General features: G+C 37.4%; 1 protein-coding gene across 3 annotated transcripts in view; it reads right to left on the bottom strand.

Moving 5' to 3' along the window:
• Positions 1 to 16,147, bottom strand: part of LOC127985682 (serine/threonine-protein phosphatase 2A 55 kDa regulatory subunit B beta isoform) — a 72,622-nt gene that overhangs the window by 9,075 nt on the left and 47,400 nt on the right. For 2 of the 3 annotated variants that reach the window (XM_052587735.1, XM_052587736.1), the window contains exons 2-4: positions 4,943 to 5,040; positions 3,501 to 3,666; positions 2,609 to 2,721 (exon numbers count right to left, since the gene is read on the bottom strand). In XM_052587735.1, the coding sequence (XP_052443695.1) occupies positions 2,609 to 2,721; positions 3,501 to 3,666; positions 4,943 to 5,040 (377 nt within the window). Of the gene's footprint in view, positions 1 to 2,608; positions 2,722 to 3,500; positions 3,667 to 4,942; positions 5,041 to 6,854; positions 7,006 to 16,147 lie in introns of those variants that run through there. The other variant, XM_052587737.1, reaches the window with a different exon arrangement.

Raw genomic sequence — 16,147 nt, 5'->3', positions numbered from 1 at the left:
AAATCAACTTACAAACAGTTTTAAATTCACATTGTTTCAAGTGTCTTATCCTCCATCTTTCAAGTCTGTCGCTTCATTCTGGAAATCTGTTCTTTTGGCAATAATAGGACCCACAGGGCATTAACAGTTTCTATATGCTTTGGATAGTTTATTATGTTTCAGTGAAATCTAAGAATTGCATCTCCCACTTCCATAATGCGATTTTACATCGACTTCCCAAGTCACCCATTATGTGAGGGTCAATCCAAGCCCAGTGAAGAAAATAAGGCATCATTCTGTTACGACTGGATTAGAGTACAACTGGGGTTGAATATTGACATCTTTCTGAGTGGATGACTGCTGGATAAATCAATATCAGAATTACTGAATTCTCAAACAGGAAAAATCCTTTAGTGCAGCAAGGTATTTGGATAACAGGAAAACGACATGGGTCTTTTGATCTGCAGTTAATAAACTGCAATTTATTCATGTTTGCAATTGTAATTCATGATAATGACTCAAGTGATTCAGACTTGCATTATTTACTTGAGAGTCACATTATTTAGGAGCATATTTGCTAAACACCAAATCATGGATCCAACAAGTCAAAACAATGTGTATTTTACAGAGTTCAATTACTCTTTTCCTCAAATGCCCCAGTCCAGGGATAAACTTGTTGGCATTTCCAACCTTCAGATCAGCTGCCAGAAAAACTGAGATTTAAGATTTTCTTAAAAGCTTTTGGGGGAAGTCTTGCAATTTATGTGATCTTCTCCCATATATTATAAAATCATAGAAAAATGGGATGAAATCAATTAATCACTTGGGCAACATTTGCCAAAAATGGCACTCTGAATGAAGAAGAAATGACAAAAAAGATCCTTCCTTGCATCAATCTAATGATTCCCAGTAGAGAAGACCACAGTATCAACACAACATTAACATTTGGCATTTAGCAGGTCACCTCTGGACACGTTCCACCTCCACAGTGTGAATTCATGTATGTAGGATGGTATATTCCTGTGGGTCCGTATTGACAGATGCCCAGGCTTCCTGCACTCTCACACCTTCAACAACAGCCATCAAACATTTGATGAGATCAAGCCTCCAAAGTACTCCAAACCCCCTACCTTGTCAGCTGTATTTGGCGAGATATGGACTCCATCTTCCAACACATAATCCTCTTCTGTTGCAGCAGGAGTGCCCACTTCCACTGGGGAAGCTATGGCTATGGCTGCCAAATTACAGCAGTGCTTGACCTTATTTTCTTTTTCCTTCACATACTAGAGCCAACAGATTAAGAGTCCCTTTTCCTTATGCTTGGGGATACAGCATGGGGAGAAGGAGATGGGAATGGGAGGAACCACATCACTCAACACCTTTAGGAGATTTTGAAGAAAATAGGTCAGAGTTTAGCTCCAACCCTAATTAAGCACACCTGAACCAGTTAATAAAGGTCTTGAGGATCACTAGCTGCATCCAAAATCACAAACTGTCTAATGTAGAGGTGTCCAGATCTGCTCCTGGAGGGCCACTGTCCTGCAGCGTTTAGCTCCAAGCTTAATTAAACACACCTGAACCAGCTAATCAAGGTCTTCAGGACCTCTGCCACAAACCTTCAGGCAGGTTTGAGGTCACCCAATGGGCCTGCTTACACCTGGTCAGTTCAAGTGTTTTTTTCTGATCGGATAGCTATCCGATCGTAAAAAGACCAGGCGTAAATGCCCTCCGAAACGCAACAAAATTGCTCAAACCACTTCAAGAGGTGGTCTGGGACACATTCCAGACCAAACTGGACATGTGTAAATGCATCTGGTTTCTGAAACAACATATGCAAATTTTCTCCTCCCCAAACATTCCAATAATAAAAGTGTTACAGCGTGTTATAGGCTATATGACCTTATAGTCAGATATGACAGCGCTAATACAACACGCATTGTTGCGGACAAGTAGCTGAGCATCTCTTCAGCAAGCCACAGGCAAACTGCAGTGCATGAAATTAAAAGTAAGACGCAGTTGCTCAACACACAAACATCTTCATTAAAAGTTGTGTGACAAACCTATCTTGAAATAAGCTGATAATTAATAAAATGCATCATTTATCTTTAGATATCTTTGAAATGATTTAAATATAGCTGATTTATATCAATTTTGTGAAGACAAATGATGTCACTGTCCCGTGACCTACCAGCATCAGTTGCTTCACTGTCATTCTCAACTCCACTCCTGTGGCTACATGGGAAAGCAAAGTGTTCAGCAGATGCACACTTCCGAATCTTTGCCAAAGTACCGTATTTTCTGGATTATAAGTCGCACTTTTTTTTCATAGTTTGGCTGGTCCTGCGACTAATAGTCAGGTGCGACTTATTTATAAAAATTAATTTGACATGAACCAAGAGAAATGAACCAAGAGAAAACATTATTGGTTCTAAATAAATGCGACTTATAGTCCAGTGCGACTTATATACGTTTTTTTCCTCGTCATGATGTATTTTTGGACTGGTGCGACTTATACTCAGGTGTGACTTATAGTCCGAAAAATATGGTAGTAGGTCATCAGGAAAAGGAAAAGGGCTGGTCAAAGGTGTCCAAGCTGAACAAGGTCTTTCCTTAAACAGACTCTGCTTACCCTCAGAGATGTGATGGTGGTTGGGTCGCGTATCCTGCCTTCTTCATCCTTCAGATTGTAGCCCTCTGGTCGTTTGTCTCGCTCGCTGATTTTCCATAGCTTCACAGTTTTATCTGGTAAAAGAGACAATGTGTAACATGCAAGCAGTGTTTGTAAGGTTAGGAGCAGAGAAAATATCAGCAGATCCACTGGAATGGGGCCAGTAAAGAGAGCGAACATAGCTGGCACAACAAAACAGACAGGAGTTAATTCAAATAAGATCAATATCTTCCAATTAACCTGATTGGACCGTGCTGTTGCCTGTATGCTGAACCACTCTGAAGTGTCCTAAAACAGGACTGTAGCTTCACGAGAGCCATTTATCTCTGCAAAACTGATGAATGTGAGTTTGGGTCTGAAGAATTTGCTACTTTTAATTGGCTGCAGAAATCTCTAGCAGCCTAACTATACAGCTATATATATAAGCTATACAGTATGTGACCCTTGACCACAAAACCAGTCATAGGGGTCATTTTTTTTAATTGAGATTGAAATTGGAATTGAGCTGAATAAATAAGCTTTCCATTGATGTATGGTTTGTTTAAATATTTGGCCGAGATAAACTATTTGGACGTGTAGAATCTGAGGGTGCAAAAAAATCTAAATATTGAGAAAATCACCTTTAAAATTGTCCAAATGATGTACATAGCAATGCAAATGACTAAAAAACAATTCAGTTTTGATATATTTATGGCAAGAAATTTACAAAATATCTTAATGGAACATGATCTTTACTTAATATCCTAATTATTTTTGGCATAAAAGAATGTTTTTTTGGCTATTGCTAAAAATATACCCCAGCGACTTTAACACATTAGATCAGATATGACGAGAACACGTCGGGTTTGCTCACCATTGGTGGACAGGAGAAAATAAGCGGCATTCTGTTGTGGCAGCCAGCGGATTTTGTTGATCTTCTCCTCAATCTCCAGGCTTTTCAAGTAGTCAAACTCGGGCTCGTGGCTCTGAAAGGTGCTGTAAACATTGTACTCCCCCCGACGGTGAGGCTGGTTCTTGCTCTGCAACAATGGAAGTGTTTATGTGTTAGAAACCAAGATGAAAAAATAGACCTTAACATATATCTGGTGCATTGCTTAGCTTCATGCATGACAAATGCATGCCATATTAACAGAGGATCGCATTTACAATCCATTCAGCGCTCTACATTAAAATGCTTGAACCTAATCATACATATAGCACATAATTAGAGGCAGCAAACAAATGATAATCGGAAATGTGTTACAGTCACATATGGAATGTGTGTAGATTTTTTCTTTGTTGCTGAAAGCCGTGAAACAAGTGAAGAAGGTCAGGATCTCAATGCATTAAGGTGGTCTGGGTTAGAGGAATATCTTAATACCGATCAGAGCGTGGAAACCTTCAGGGTCACTTCTCACCTTGGGAAGCGTCTAAATCAATAAGCAGAACTCAGACAGACCGAGAGAAGACGAGGGCATTAATGGAAACAGATTTCCCCTCGGCGGGAGGGAGGGGGTTAAAGGGGGTCTGAAACAGCATGGGGCATGAATCGTGGCGCGAGGATTAACAGACACCATGAAATCTCTGTAAAGATGATGCGAGCGTGAGATGAGGAGGGGTGGACGGCGGGGTTTTCGCACTTTTGTGCTGCTAGACAAAACATTGAGGGGTTATTAGATCTGAAACAGTTCATGTTCAGATTTAGTCAATAGGGGATAAACTGTCAATTTAGGATGAGTATGTGTACTACTATATTTACATCTGCAGTATTTTTCAAGAAACATCTTAAACTATTTGATGTTTCCTCAGGTGCAATTATAATCTTAGCATATTTTTGTTTTCATCAAAAAATTTTAAATTTTGATATAACTAGTCATTTTCTACCCTGAAATTTGCCTCTGATTTGAACGCTCCAATGAAAGGGGCGTGTCACCTCAATGTAAACGCCCACTGCTATCATTGGTTTACATCTTTGCATATGAAATGAGCATTACATGTGAACTCTGTGTTTTTACTATAACAGCCGCAAAGAATGACTAATAATGAAAAAAAAGTGGACAGTAGCATTTTATTTAGATCTAGCAGCGATGCACTGCAGCCAAACAGCCACGTCTGCTGAGGGGCTTTTTTGAGTTTTGAAACATGCAGCATGTTTTGTTGTAACAGTAACCTCTTATATGTGTGTAAATATCAAGAACATTTTGATTCTCCACTTCACAACCTCTTAAACATCCATATTCTATTCTAAATTATGGGAAGCCTCATAGTAGTAATAGTCTTTAAATTATGGAGAATACAATGTCTATCCCAAATTACCTCCTGTTCCCTCTGGAAGACCACCACTCGTCCACCTTTGTCCCCAGTGGCCAGGAGTTCTCCTGTCGAGTTGAACTCAACTGTGGATATGATGTCAGCTGAAAGAGAGGCATAGAAGATGATATAGTAGAGCTTCAGGAATTTACATTTAATAATCTACACTGAGACACTGATGATATATATAAAATCATAAAACGGAATACAGAAAAATGAAAACAGACAAAACGAATCTCTGAAAAAGAAAGAAAGAAACATAAATAAATAAATGTTAAAGAGAATAGTTATGGTTACCTTTTGTTGTGAATTCAATTGATTAGATTAGATTAGATTAATTAAACCACTCAAAAGAATCCATAAAAATTAAAACAAACAAAAAGATTGGGAAAAAAATAATACAGATTTCGTTTTAGACCAGCCCGACCATCTCATGTCAAATGTGACGATCCGCTCACCATGCACTCTGGAAATGTTCTCCGTCTATCACCATTCCATTGATATATGTCCCCAGATATCACCCACTACCATTATCCCACCAAATATCATCTTCAAAAGACAGAATGATCTGGAGACCTTTGAAAGGACATGTAAAGCAAACACTGGGAAATTCTAGGTCGACAAAGAGATCATACTGGACAAACACCTGATATCACAGCCAGATACAACGCTCTCCCTGCTGTGAATGCATGACATCAACATCAAGATTCACTTGCATGAAAAAAAATCCCCTGTGTATGTTTTTGAAGGACATCACCAAAGATTAGGCACACAAAGGCATAAACTCTCAATCTGGCCTGCATACAAAAAAAAAAAACTCAGATAAGATGACGTAGTGGGCTCACTACTTTAAAACACACTAGATTAGACTAGACAGATTCTTTGTTAAACACAAAAGGAGATATTTTGAAGAATGATGGTAGCCATTGCAAAAAATAAATACTTTGGCTACCGTCAACTGTACGGAATTGGATTTTTGGGGTAAAATCTACCTTTAACCTGACGTCTGAAGCTGAGAATATAGGTTTAGGGTAGTGTGTACTAAAAGTGGTACATTATTTTCAGACCGGGATCGAGCATTAACTTTAAACGCCACTCACCAGACATTTAATTTCCCAACGTAATAAAAAGTCATCAGTTTTGGATAAAACGGTGTTGGCCACAACAGTTTCCAATTAGGGGTTTGTCTTTAGCAAGCATCAATAGCACATTTAATAAGCATTTATCAAATGAAATCATCTGTACCTAGATTGTTAAAGCAGCCCATAGCAGCTTTACTGGTGAACACCTCTTTCTCAATACCCAACATGTTCTGAACTGTAAGTGACCCAGATCCAAACCTACAAAGATTCTTGACACTTCAAAGAGCTGCTTCGCTGGATGGCTCCCATTGTGGGAAGACACTGTGTCTAATCACCAGCCCACCGCCGAAAGAAAGTGGGCCAGGGTGGGACGCTTAATTAAGGCAGTGTTACTAACAACAGACAAACCAAAGTAGCAGCAAATCCGCTGCTTTATTTCACCTAATTTGACATGTCTGTGCTGTCTTTTCAGTGGTTTTCAGTGCTAGCAGAAGACTTCTATGTTAAACGTTACATTATTCAATTCAAAGCTTGACAGAAAACAAAAACTGTCTGGCATCGTGTACATGCTGTTCTTGTAGGAGTCGGGTGTTTACCTCCAGCTATCTAGGTTTTCTGGATATTTCTAGGTACTCTCATCTTACCCAGAGCCAAGATCCCAAAATAACCTGTACAGTCGAGCTCTTTCTGACCTAGCTAGTGCACAACAACAGTTTTAAGACAGTTAGCAATTGTAGCCTAGACATCCTTTAATGGTAAAAGACGTTACAGTTCAAAGTTCATTACCAAACACTGCTCTGACTCCCTCTGCCGTGCGCGCTCCGATCGATTCCTACCTTTGACACATCTTCCTTGGTCTTCCTCAAGGAGATGCATCTGTTTCTCTGTCTTTGAGATGTACTCTTGCTATGCGATCCTTACTGTTTGTGCTGCGATAACTGCAGTTATCCTTCTCTCTTGCTCTCTGTCTCTCTTTATCACGCAGGTAACTCTATTTCATTGTGCGTGTCATCTCACAATTCGCCAGCTCTCCACACACAGCCTCAAAATGAGTCCAGCACTCCCGAAATAGTCTGCTTGGATTCATTTGCATAAATCCCAAACAAATACAGAAAGAAATGACTTCTAAATATTTGCTTTCATCCATATCAAGGAGTAAATGACAGAGAGAAGCTAGACACGAAGAGATGGAAAGAGAGAGAGAGAGAGAGACTAAGAAAAGAAACAGGGACTGAAAAGGCTTGTTTTTTCACCCCGATACACCTCTCTGGGCTTTTATATTGTCTGCATGGTGAATTTAAGTGCAGCGTTTCCATGACAACTGTTCTTTGGACTACAACAAGCGCTGTGTGTGATTCTTGCAAAGACTTTGTTCATGTGGTGTGAATTGCCAGCGCACTGACAGAATTTAGAGCAGTCAGGGAAATTTTATGGAGCGTATGGGTCATATTTCATCTCAAATTCAAATCAGAGAAATTCAAAATGAGATTTTTCGGGTTGGATTTTGTGCATCATGGCATTATTTCCACGACAATGTGTCCCCATAAAACTAACACTAATAATAATAATACATTGTTTACAATCATTAATTTATGCCTGCTGTAATATGTATTATAGCCATATTCAATGTATTACAGTAAAATACTGAATTACAGTAATGAGAATTTAAAGAGATAAAGCAATAAAAAGTAATAAAAAAGCATTAAAACGGTAATATAAATAAAAGAAAACTAAAGAGTAGTGGGCAGTGTTTTTGCTTTGTTACTAAAGAACAGTTTTCCAGTATCTTTTATTTTAATAAACTTTCACTTTTACTTCACTACATTCCAAAACATAATATTTTACTTTAACTCTATAAACAAACTGTTCTTTGTTTTTCTAAGTGTTATTTCAAAATAATTTTTTATTTCAAAATTTGCCACTTTTGAGAAATAAAAACAATGTCTGATTTCTGAATGAGCTGATTCTTTTCAATGAACTTGTTGAATCTGTTTGCAAATGAACGACTAATTTGCGAATCGAAGTTCTTTTCTCTAGTAAGGAAAGATCCAGTCAGAGTGAATAATGAGCGGAAATTCTGTCATTAGTAAAAATTTACTAAATACAAGTTACTGATACTGTATCGGCGCTGCTAGCCTTGTGTAGTCTTCGTTTCCTGCCAATATATATATGCTGCGTCCCAATTCGCATACTATCCATCCTAAATAGTATTCGAAAATATAATTAGTATGTCCCAAATAATAGTATGCTTAAAAAAGTATGCCCAGATGGTCTACTACTTCCGGTTAGAATTCGAAGTGAAGATTAATGCAGACTCTAACAGCTAATATTGCCCACAACATATTGCGCGGTGAACGAGGAATCGATTAGAAACACAAACAAAAAAACTACAAACATGGAGAATATACGCGACCGACGGACAGGTAGAGAAAGGGATATGAATGATAAATAATCAATGCCTAATCTGATGAAAAATATTAATTTAATGTTATCCACATTATATTTCATCTGCAACAACACTGTGAACTTTTATGTTGATACGTTTGGTCATTAACTTTTAAATGCATCATTATGCAAACATATGAGCAGAGTTCTCGGCATGATAAACCCGCAACTAGCAGATCAACATGCCGCTTCATTTCTCTCCAATACAGTAGGAATTCAAATGAAACGAAATATGGATAATGTTAACTGTGACAAGATGATTGACAGGGCAGTTTAAACGTTGAAAGAATGCACGTAACTAAGCAACAGAGCGTCTGTTAAAGAAGCAACTATTGTATATGTATGTACTATTCTTCTACATACTCAAAAGTTTCTTCACAAAAAAGGTACATACTTTTAGGGCATAGGCGATTTGGGAAGCAGCAATACTGTCTTATCCTAATAAAAGCCAAAAAATAAATCTTAAAAAAAAAAGTTACTAATGCCAAATTTTTATCTTGATTATTGTAAATGAAAATAACATATAGATATGCTTTAAAAGGCCACGCTGTTGTAGTCAACTCTAAGAAATGCTTGAATGTGTCAATATGAGGTAGGATCTTTTAGGAAAAATATTACAAATAAATGTCTATTCAACTTCCCTCCTGTCATAGCAGTTTCAATGACAAAAACGCTAGTATGTTTGCATTGTGTTTCTCTTAAAATGTTAGCGCATTTTAACTTAATTTTAACCATGATGCCTGTACATTGTATTTCAATACTACCAGATGGCACATATTTACACACATTTGTGAGTTGCATTTAAAACAGCACAACTTGCATTAAACATTATAGTTAGTTTATACTGCTGCGCTAACCTTGGTAAAGATTGGCAAACATAGGCATCTGTGACAAAAGCGGAGCCATTGTGCTGTGAGTTAATAGATGTTCTTTCAGACTGTCAGCGGACATTTACGCCAGCTCTCTTGAGTCTTTTCTGATCACCGTCTAGGCCTTATGGACAATACATTTTTGGAAGGCACATCTAAAGAAAGTGCAACACAACTGTTTTTCTGTAGAAGCACAGCAAACAATACATGATTAGTGACCCACTTGGACAGATGTGTCACAGAGCTCTCATTAGAACACTTCATACCAAACACACACACACACACACACACACTTATAGGACAAACCCACTCATTCACACTGGTAAAATAACAGTCTATGTGAAACATATCAGAGCACAAAATTGCACCATGAGGTAAAACGCTAAGGGGGTGGTGGGGTTGGGGGATAGAATAATTACAACAAAATCATATTCCGATTCCTTGCGGAAGCAGAATTCTAAATGAGTTCTCAAAGATGCAAAACATGCTGACCTAATTAGGCCCCTGGAGTACCCTATTTTTTGACTACTTATCTCTACATTCTTTTAGTTTTTTATCAGCCGGGAATGTGGTATGGATGAAGAACACAACTGAACATTTAGGGTAAAATGAAGACGCTTGGAAGGAGAATAAGAGACAGTCTTGCTATCATATTTGTAAAACTTTAAGAATTGGTTCATTTAAGAATCTCAATATAAGACAACAGAGACTTGATGTACCTATTAAACAGCGTTAGACCAAAATGATTCAGCTATGCAATATTGTTCCAGTATCAACATGGGAACCATTGCACCATTTGTATCGCTCTTTTTGCAGCATTTTTTTCCTCAGATATTGATATTGCTCATTTAAATGGTGGCTGTCATAAAAGCTTATTCTCATGACAAATATCGGATAGTCTGAATATGAAAAACTTATCACAGGTGTACTGTAGTGATTCAGGATGAGCCAAAAACACGGTTTGGAAAATGGATTCATAGTGTACTCGCTTATTATATTAATTTTGACACAACTGCAGTTTGTAGCACATATATATTTAGTAAAATGCACCTCTCTGGAGTTATTTTCTAAGTTTATGAACACTGAATGGCTTTTCTGAGTTAAATGTAACATTATCTGACATACTGTTTACAAGCTGTTCTATTGTCTGTTAATAATCTCAACATTTCAATACATTTTTTTTCAACACCTTCTGATGTGCATTCATGTTTATTTCTTACTACAACTAGCAAAAATGAAGCCACAATAAGAAGCAACAAAACAACATTTATTGTTTGAATTTTAAGAACAAATTTGAAAGCTGAGACTTTGTTTTTATTCTAAAGTAACAAAGCACAAAGCTTATTGGGTGGTACTAGATGCGCTACAAATAATGGTTAGTGAAGTTTTTTTCATACATCAATTCGAAAGAGCATAGACTAAAAGATCATTATGATGATTAAAAAATCAATATCATTTCATCAAAATGAAGAGTGAAAATTGAAAAATCAATAATGTCAACCCAGCCCTGGCTTCCACATTCATGTTCTCCTGTTGTAGCTTCTTCACATTGTGTGCAGAAAATAGATACGCGTCATTAGAGAAGCGTTAATGTGACATCACTGTTTTGGTCAATGATTTTTTTAAATCAATAACTTCATGAGGTCTTTGATGTGAGAATGACAGTAATGGTAAGTGTGTGTGATAATAGTGGAGGAGGTTTGTGAAGGGCTGGGCGGACAGAATCACAGAGCACTGGTGCGTATTTGCTAGTAGCGGCTTGGCAGCCAAAGTGTTTTTGGAATCTGGATTCAACCATTATTAACACATTAGGAATGTGAGGAACTGAATAGGAAAGCCAATTAATGGAGCAACTCCATTATGAGTGCATGAGCTAAAGGCTTTTTGCATATGATTATGCCAGTGCACTGTCAATGAGAGCTGTGAATAAGTACTGTAACAGGAATTCTGAAGAACGCTAAAGGGACAAACATGGAAGTGGAGAGGAGAGATCAAAACAAAACAACGGTCACGAATTAGTAATACAAAACGAGGATTGGTAAAGAAAAATGTGAGAGAATTTCGATATAGGCCAAGAGGATACTGGTTTTCCTTTGCCGCAAACAAAACTTGTTTCTGGTGAGACTTGCATATTCTCACCGGACCTTATGCCTACGCCATCCGCTGGACGCCACTCTCTTGTGAACGCGCATATCAAAGTTAGTGGAAGCTAGAGATTAAGATTTATAAAGTTGTAAATATCAATATTTTTCTTACACAAATGCATCGCGTCACTTCAAGTAGGTCTTTATTAAACCTTCCGGGGCCATGTGGACTTCTTTTATAATGGATGGGTACATTTTTTTAGACTTCTAATTTTGGGCTACCATCCACTCCCATTATAAAGCATGGCTTAGCCTGGACATTATTTAATATGAATCTGATTGTATTCATCTGAAAGTAGAATGTCGTATACACCTAGGATGGATTGAGGGTGAGTAAATCATGTGGTAATTTAAATTTTTGGGTGAAATATCCCTTTAAGATGAAGTCTTAGAAGGCAACTTCGAAGGAAGCAGATATAAGCAGATGCCTAAGTTTTGGAACAGAGCTCTGTATAACACCATTCTCTCAAGGCTTTGTCTTATTTGAGATCGGTTTACTGGCACCCCTACAATATATTCTCATGCCATATGTTGCTTCAAGATTTCATTTTTTTTGTGTTATTAAAGTATGTATCTATCAATTTCACACCAACTCTATCTCACCTGGTGAATCAGAGTGAGAAAATAAATCAAAAAGACAGTGAAGCCTGCAGATGCAGCTGGTTCAAAGGTCACCGTGATGTGCAGAAGGAGGCTGTCCTCAAATGAAACCCTTTTTTCTAATAACACACAGACGACTCCAGGGCTGCAATAAAACAAGCAAACCCATATAGCAGACAATGTCATCTCTCATATGATTAAACATGAGCACATGAGATTGGCTATCTGGCCATCTTTGACTCCCTGATTGTGGTGAGATTGGATCCCTTGATGTGTACTATGCTCAGAAGATGAAAGGCTAAAATTAGCATAGAGAGGGATGCAGACCATGATGCTAAAAATCAAATACAGAGGGTGACCAGAAAGAGACGTTTCATTGTGAAAAGGGGGTGAAGTGAATACCTTTCAAACTGCTTCAAAGTGTCAGAAAATCATTTTCAAAAAAAGACACATGGGTTCAGCTTGCATGCCCCCAATACCCCAGCCTAAATTTGTCAGCATGCATATAGTTTGTGGGGATATCTAAGAGAAAAATTATGTAAAAAAGAACAGACTGTTACAGAAATGCTTCAGATTTTCTCATGTTTGTTAGTAATGAATGCACTGTGAATTAAATGTACTATCACTACTATTAAATGTGCTACATAAATGCATCATTTCTTTCATTAAAAATACAAGTTGATTTCTAGGTACAAGAGTAAAGGAGAGCGAGACACAGGGAAGACAGCTTGTAGAACCTAATGCAATGCTAAACAACAGCACAGGAAAGAGATTAGCGCTGTGAGGTATCTGAATGATGTGCGTCAGAGGGATTGACTCTGGGATAATCGTACCGGTGCGCCCTGACCCTGTTTCAAAGACAACAGTGAAATGCTATGAACTCTGCCTAATATAAAACCTCTGATAGCATGAACTAACAGACTAATTAACTCATTTAAACTCAGCAACGTCAAAGATAGCTGATATCGTGGATGAATCACAATAAGGCCATCGCAGAAGTTACGCTTGTTTCCTGTTGTGTTGATCTGCTGCACTAAGTGGTTTAGACAGAAGTTTCTAATCTTGTGTTCCGTGAGCAACAAACAGCCTTCCATTCTCTCTGGAGGTATAAATAACTGACCTGCACTAGCCTGCGGCCATATCACAGATCACTGTAGGCACGTATCCGTCTGGACAAGAGGATCGCAGGAGCGAGGACAGATCTCCCAGCTCCTGCGGCAGATTCCTCTCACTAGTCCTCTTTGTCCAACACAGAGACGGCTAACGTCTGGCTTCCAGGCCATATTTAAAAAGGGAGAATGCATTACTTTGAGTAAAAGCAATTTAAGCTAAAACAATAATAAATAGAATTACACATTTAATTAAATGATACATTCAGTTATATTAAAACAATATCAATTCAATAATAATCGAAAGGTCAATCTAGTGTGTCATCGTAGAAACACGGAAAGTTTAATGAGTACATTGACCAATGCACTCAAATAATAATAATGCAAGATATTTGACATTTCTTTTGTTGTATTACTACAGAGATGGAGTTTTGGTGGTTGGCAGCAGTGCATTGTACTAGCAGAGGTCAGCATGTGTTTGAGAGACTCATATAAGCCATGGAAAAACCAGAGCTGTCACGAGTTAAATACTGCATGAAACGGAAATTGACTTTTCGTTCCTATTATATCTTTCAAAAGAGGAATGTAAGAGAAAATAAAATACTTAATGACATTACTAAGCCTAATTGTTTCATGAATCAGAGATCTGGTGACATTAAGTAGCTTTCAAAGCTTCTGGGTCACAATCAGCTTCTCTATTTGGTGTTATCAAGCGTTAAATCATTCAAGGCCAAATGGAAAATGCAACTGTAACTTCCTCTGAATGACTAGTAACAGAAAAAGGTTCCATGTGCTGCAGGTTTAATACCTGGCATCGAGTATTACAGTGCCTTCCACTAATATTGGCACCCAACGCTCTACAATCCCTCGCATATGTGACTAAATCTTAATTCTGGGCAACTAAATGATGTCTAATACTAACCAATGGCTAATCAATTCTCAGATTTTACTCGCCAGTGTGTTAGTTGGAGGCTAGTATAAGTTTAGTACAGATATATTTTCACTCTGACTGAGCGCTTCAGAGTTTCACTCTCCGTCAGGCGCTCTGTGATATTTTTCGGTTCATCTCGATGGATGTGCAGCACACCTGTATTTGACATACCATAAACTCTAGTGTGAAGACGCACACCTCTTCGTTGCTTTGTCTCACACACACAGAGAGAGAGAGAGAGAGAGAGAGAGAGTTGATGCACTACATATAAATGATATTCTTTGTTTTACTTTAATGTAAAAATAATGGTGTTCCTTTGGAATTCTTCACGTTTAAGTACTACAGGGTTTTCAAGTAGCAGGCGGAACTAATGCACAAACGACAAACTCATTGTCTGGTGCTCACTTATTATTGTTCCTGTTTTGATTTCAGCAAATCAGTTCGAGTGAACGCACACAACCTGATTAATATTAATGAATCCAGTAGCTCATTAATCCTTATCGCTTTTTATATTGTTCTTATTAGTAGAACTTGTATCTTTATCTTATCAGTATTTGTTATTTTTCCCCCCATATTTTTTTCACAGAAAAACTGGATGACCAGAAAAGCACCACCACCAGTCCCAAGAGGGTCTGGATGCAGACTTGCACTTGCACTCTCAGACACTTGCACTTCCACTAGTGACATCACTTGCAGTCTTTATTTTTTATTTACTTGAATTTTTTTAATCACTTTTTGTTTGATTTTCCCAACATTTTATAACAGTAACCAGGTGGTAAAGACAAGAAAAAATAAACTAAATTACAATGTCACTTGCAATCGCTACTTGCACTCTCCGCTACCTGCGACACTTGCAATCGACACAAATCGTGCGTGTTGCCGATGGTGACAAGACGCTGTGGTGGTGATTAAACAATTAAATAAGTATGCCTACTACTATTTACAGGGTCCTGCAAGAAAAAGACAAGACCGGCAAATCCGTGGCCAGAATATGAATGTTCGCCTAAAGTCTCTCGCTACACGTTTTCCTCACATAGAAAGTGCAATGCAAGTCTGCAGCCAGACCCTTCTCAGCAGTCCAGTTAACAGCTTCAGTTAAAATGACTAATATGCATTCAAACATGGTTATCAAGTTTTAATTCTATTGACTAAAGTTCTATTGGTGTAATAGCCTGTATATTCTATAGGCTATTGTGGAATTTTTATGTATTTTTGTATCTCTTTTTTTATGCTGTATGTTGTGATAATAAAAATTTTTTTTTATTATTATTAAATATTACTTGATTTTCATATTTTAATGCTTGAAAGACTGATGTTAAGAGTGTACTTTCAGTTATTAAAAAAACTGTGCCATTTTACAAAAAAAAAAAAAAAAAAAATATATATATATATATATATATATATATATATATATATATATATATATATATATATATATATATATATATATATATAATATCATCAATCTGGCGAGTAAACTAAAATTATTAGCAATGGCGATTCAATTACTAATGTGTCCGTACAGGGCTGGCACCCTTGGTAAATATGAGGCGGCTGTAAAAATAAATCTGCATTGTTTATCCTTTTGATCTTTCATAAAAAAAATTCACAAAGTTCTAACCTATCACTTAAGTAAAACAATTAAAAGTGGGGAGAAAATCTCATGATGAAAAAAATATTTTTCTCCAATGCATGCTGGCAACAATTATTGGCACCCCTATAAAGGTTTTTTGAAGTAAAAAATATAACTGACGTATATTCCCATTCATATTTAAATTTTTTAGCACATCAAGGTTACTAGGAACATTACATCGTCTAGCCATGACTTCCTGTTCCACAGAATTATACATATGAGGAACACAAAGACTAATTTCCCCTAATCATCATCACAAAGAGTAAAAGCAAAGAATATAGCTCTGATCTGCAGAACAATATTTTTGAGCTTCTAGAGTTGGGGTACTCGAACTTGGACTTGGACTCGAGTCCGGACTCGAGTCCAATTTTGAATGAACTCGGACTTGTCACGCACTC

This window comes from Carassius gibelio, chromosome B21 (assembly GCF_023724105.1).
Source record: "Carassius gibelio isolate Cgi1373 ecotype wild population from Czech Republic chromosome B21, carGib1.2-hapl.c, whole genome shotgun sequence".
Lineage (NCBI taxonomy): Eukaryota > Metazoa > Chordata > Actinopteri > Cypriniformes > Cyprinidae > Carassius > Carassius gibelio.
This window is presented reverse-complemented; position numbering and strand designations above follow the sequence as displayed.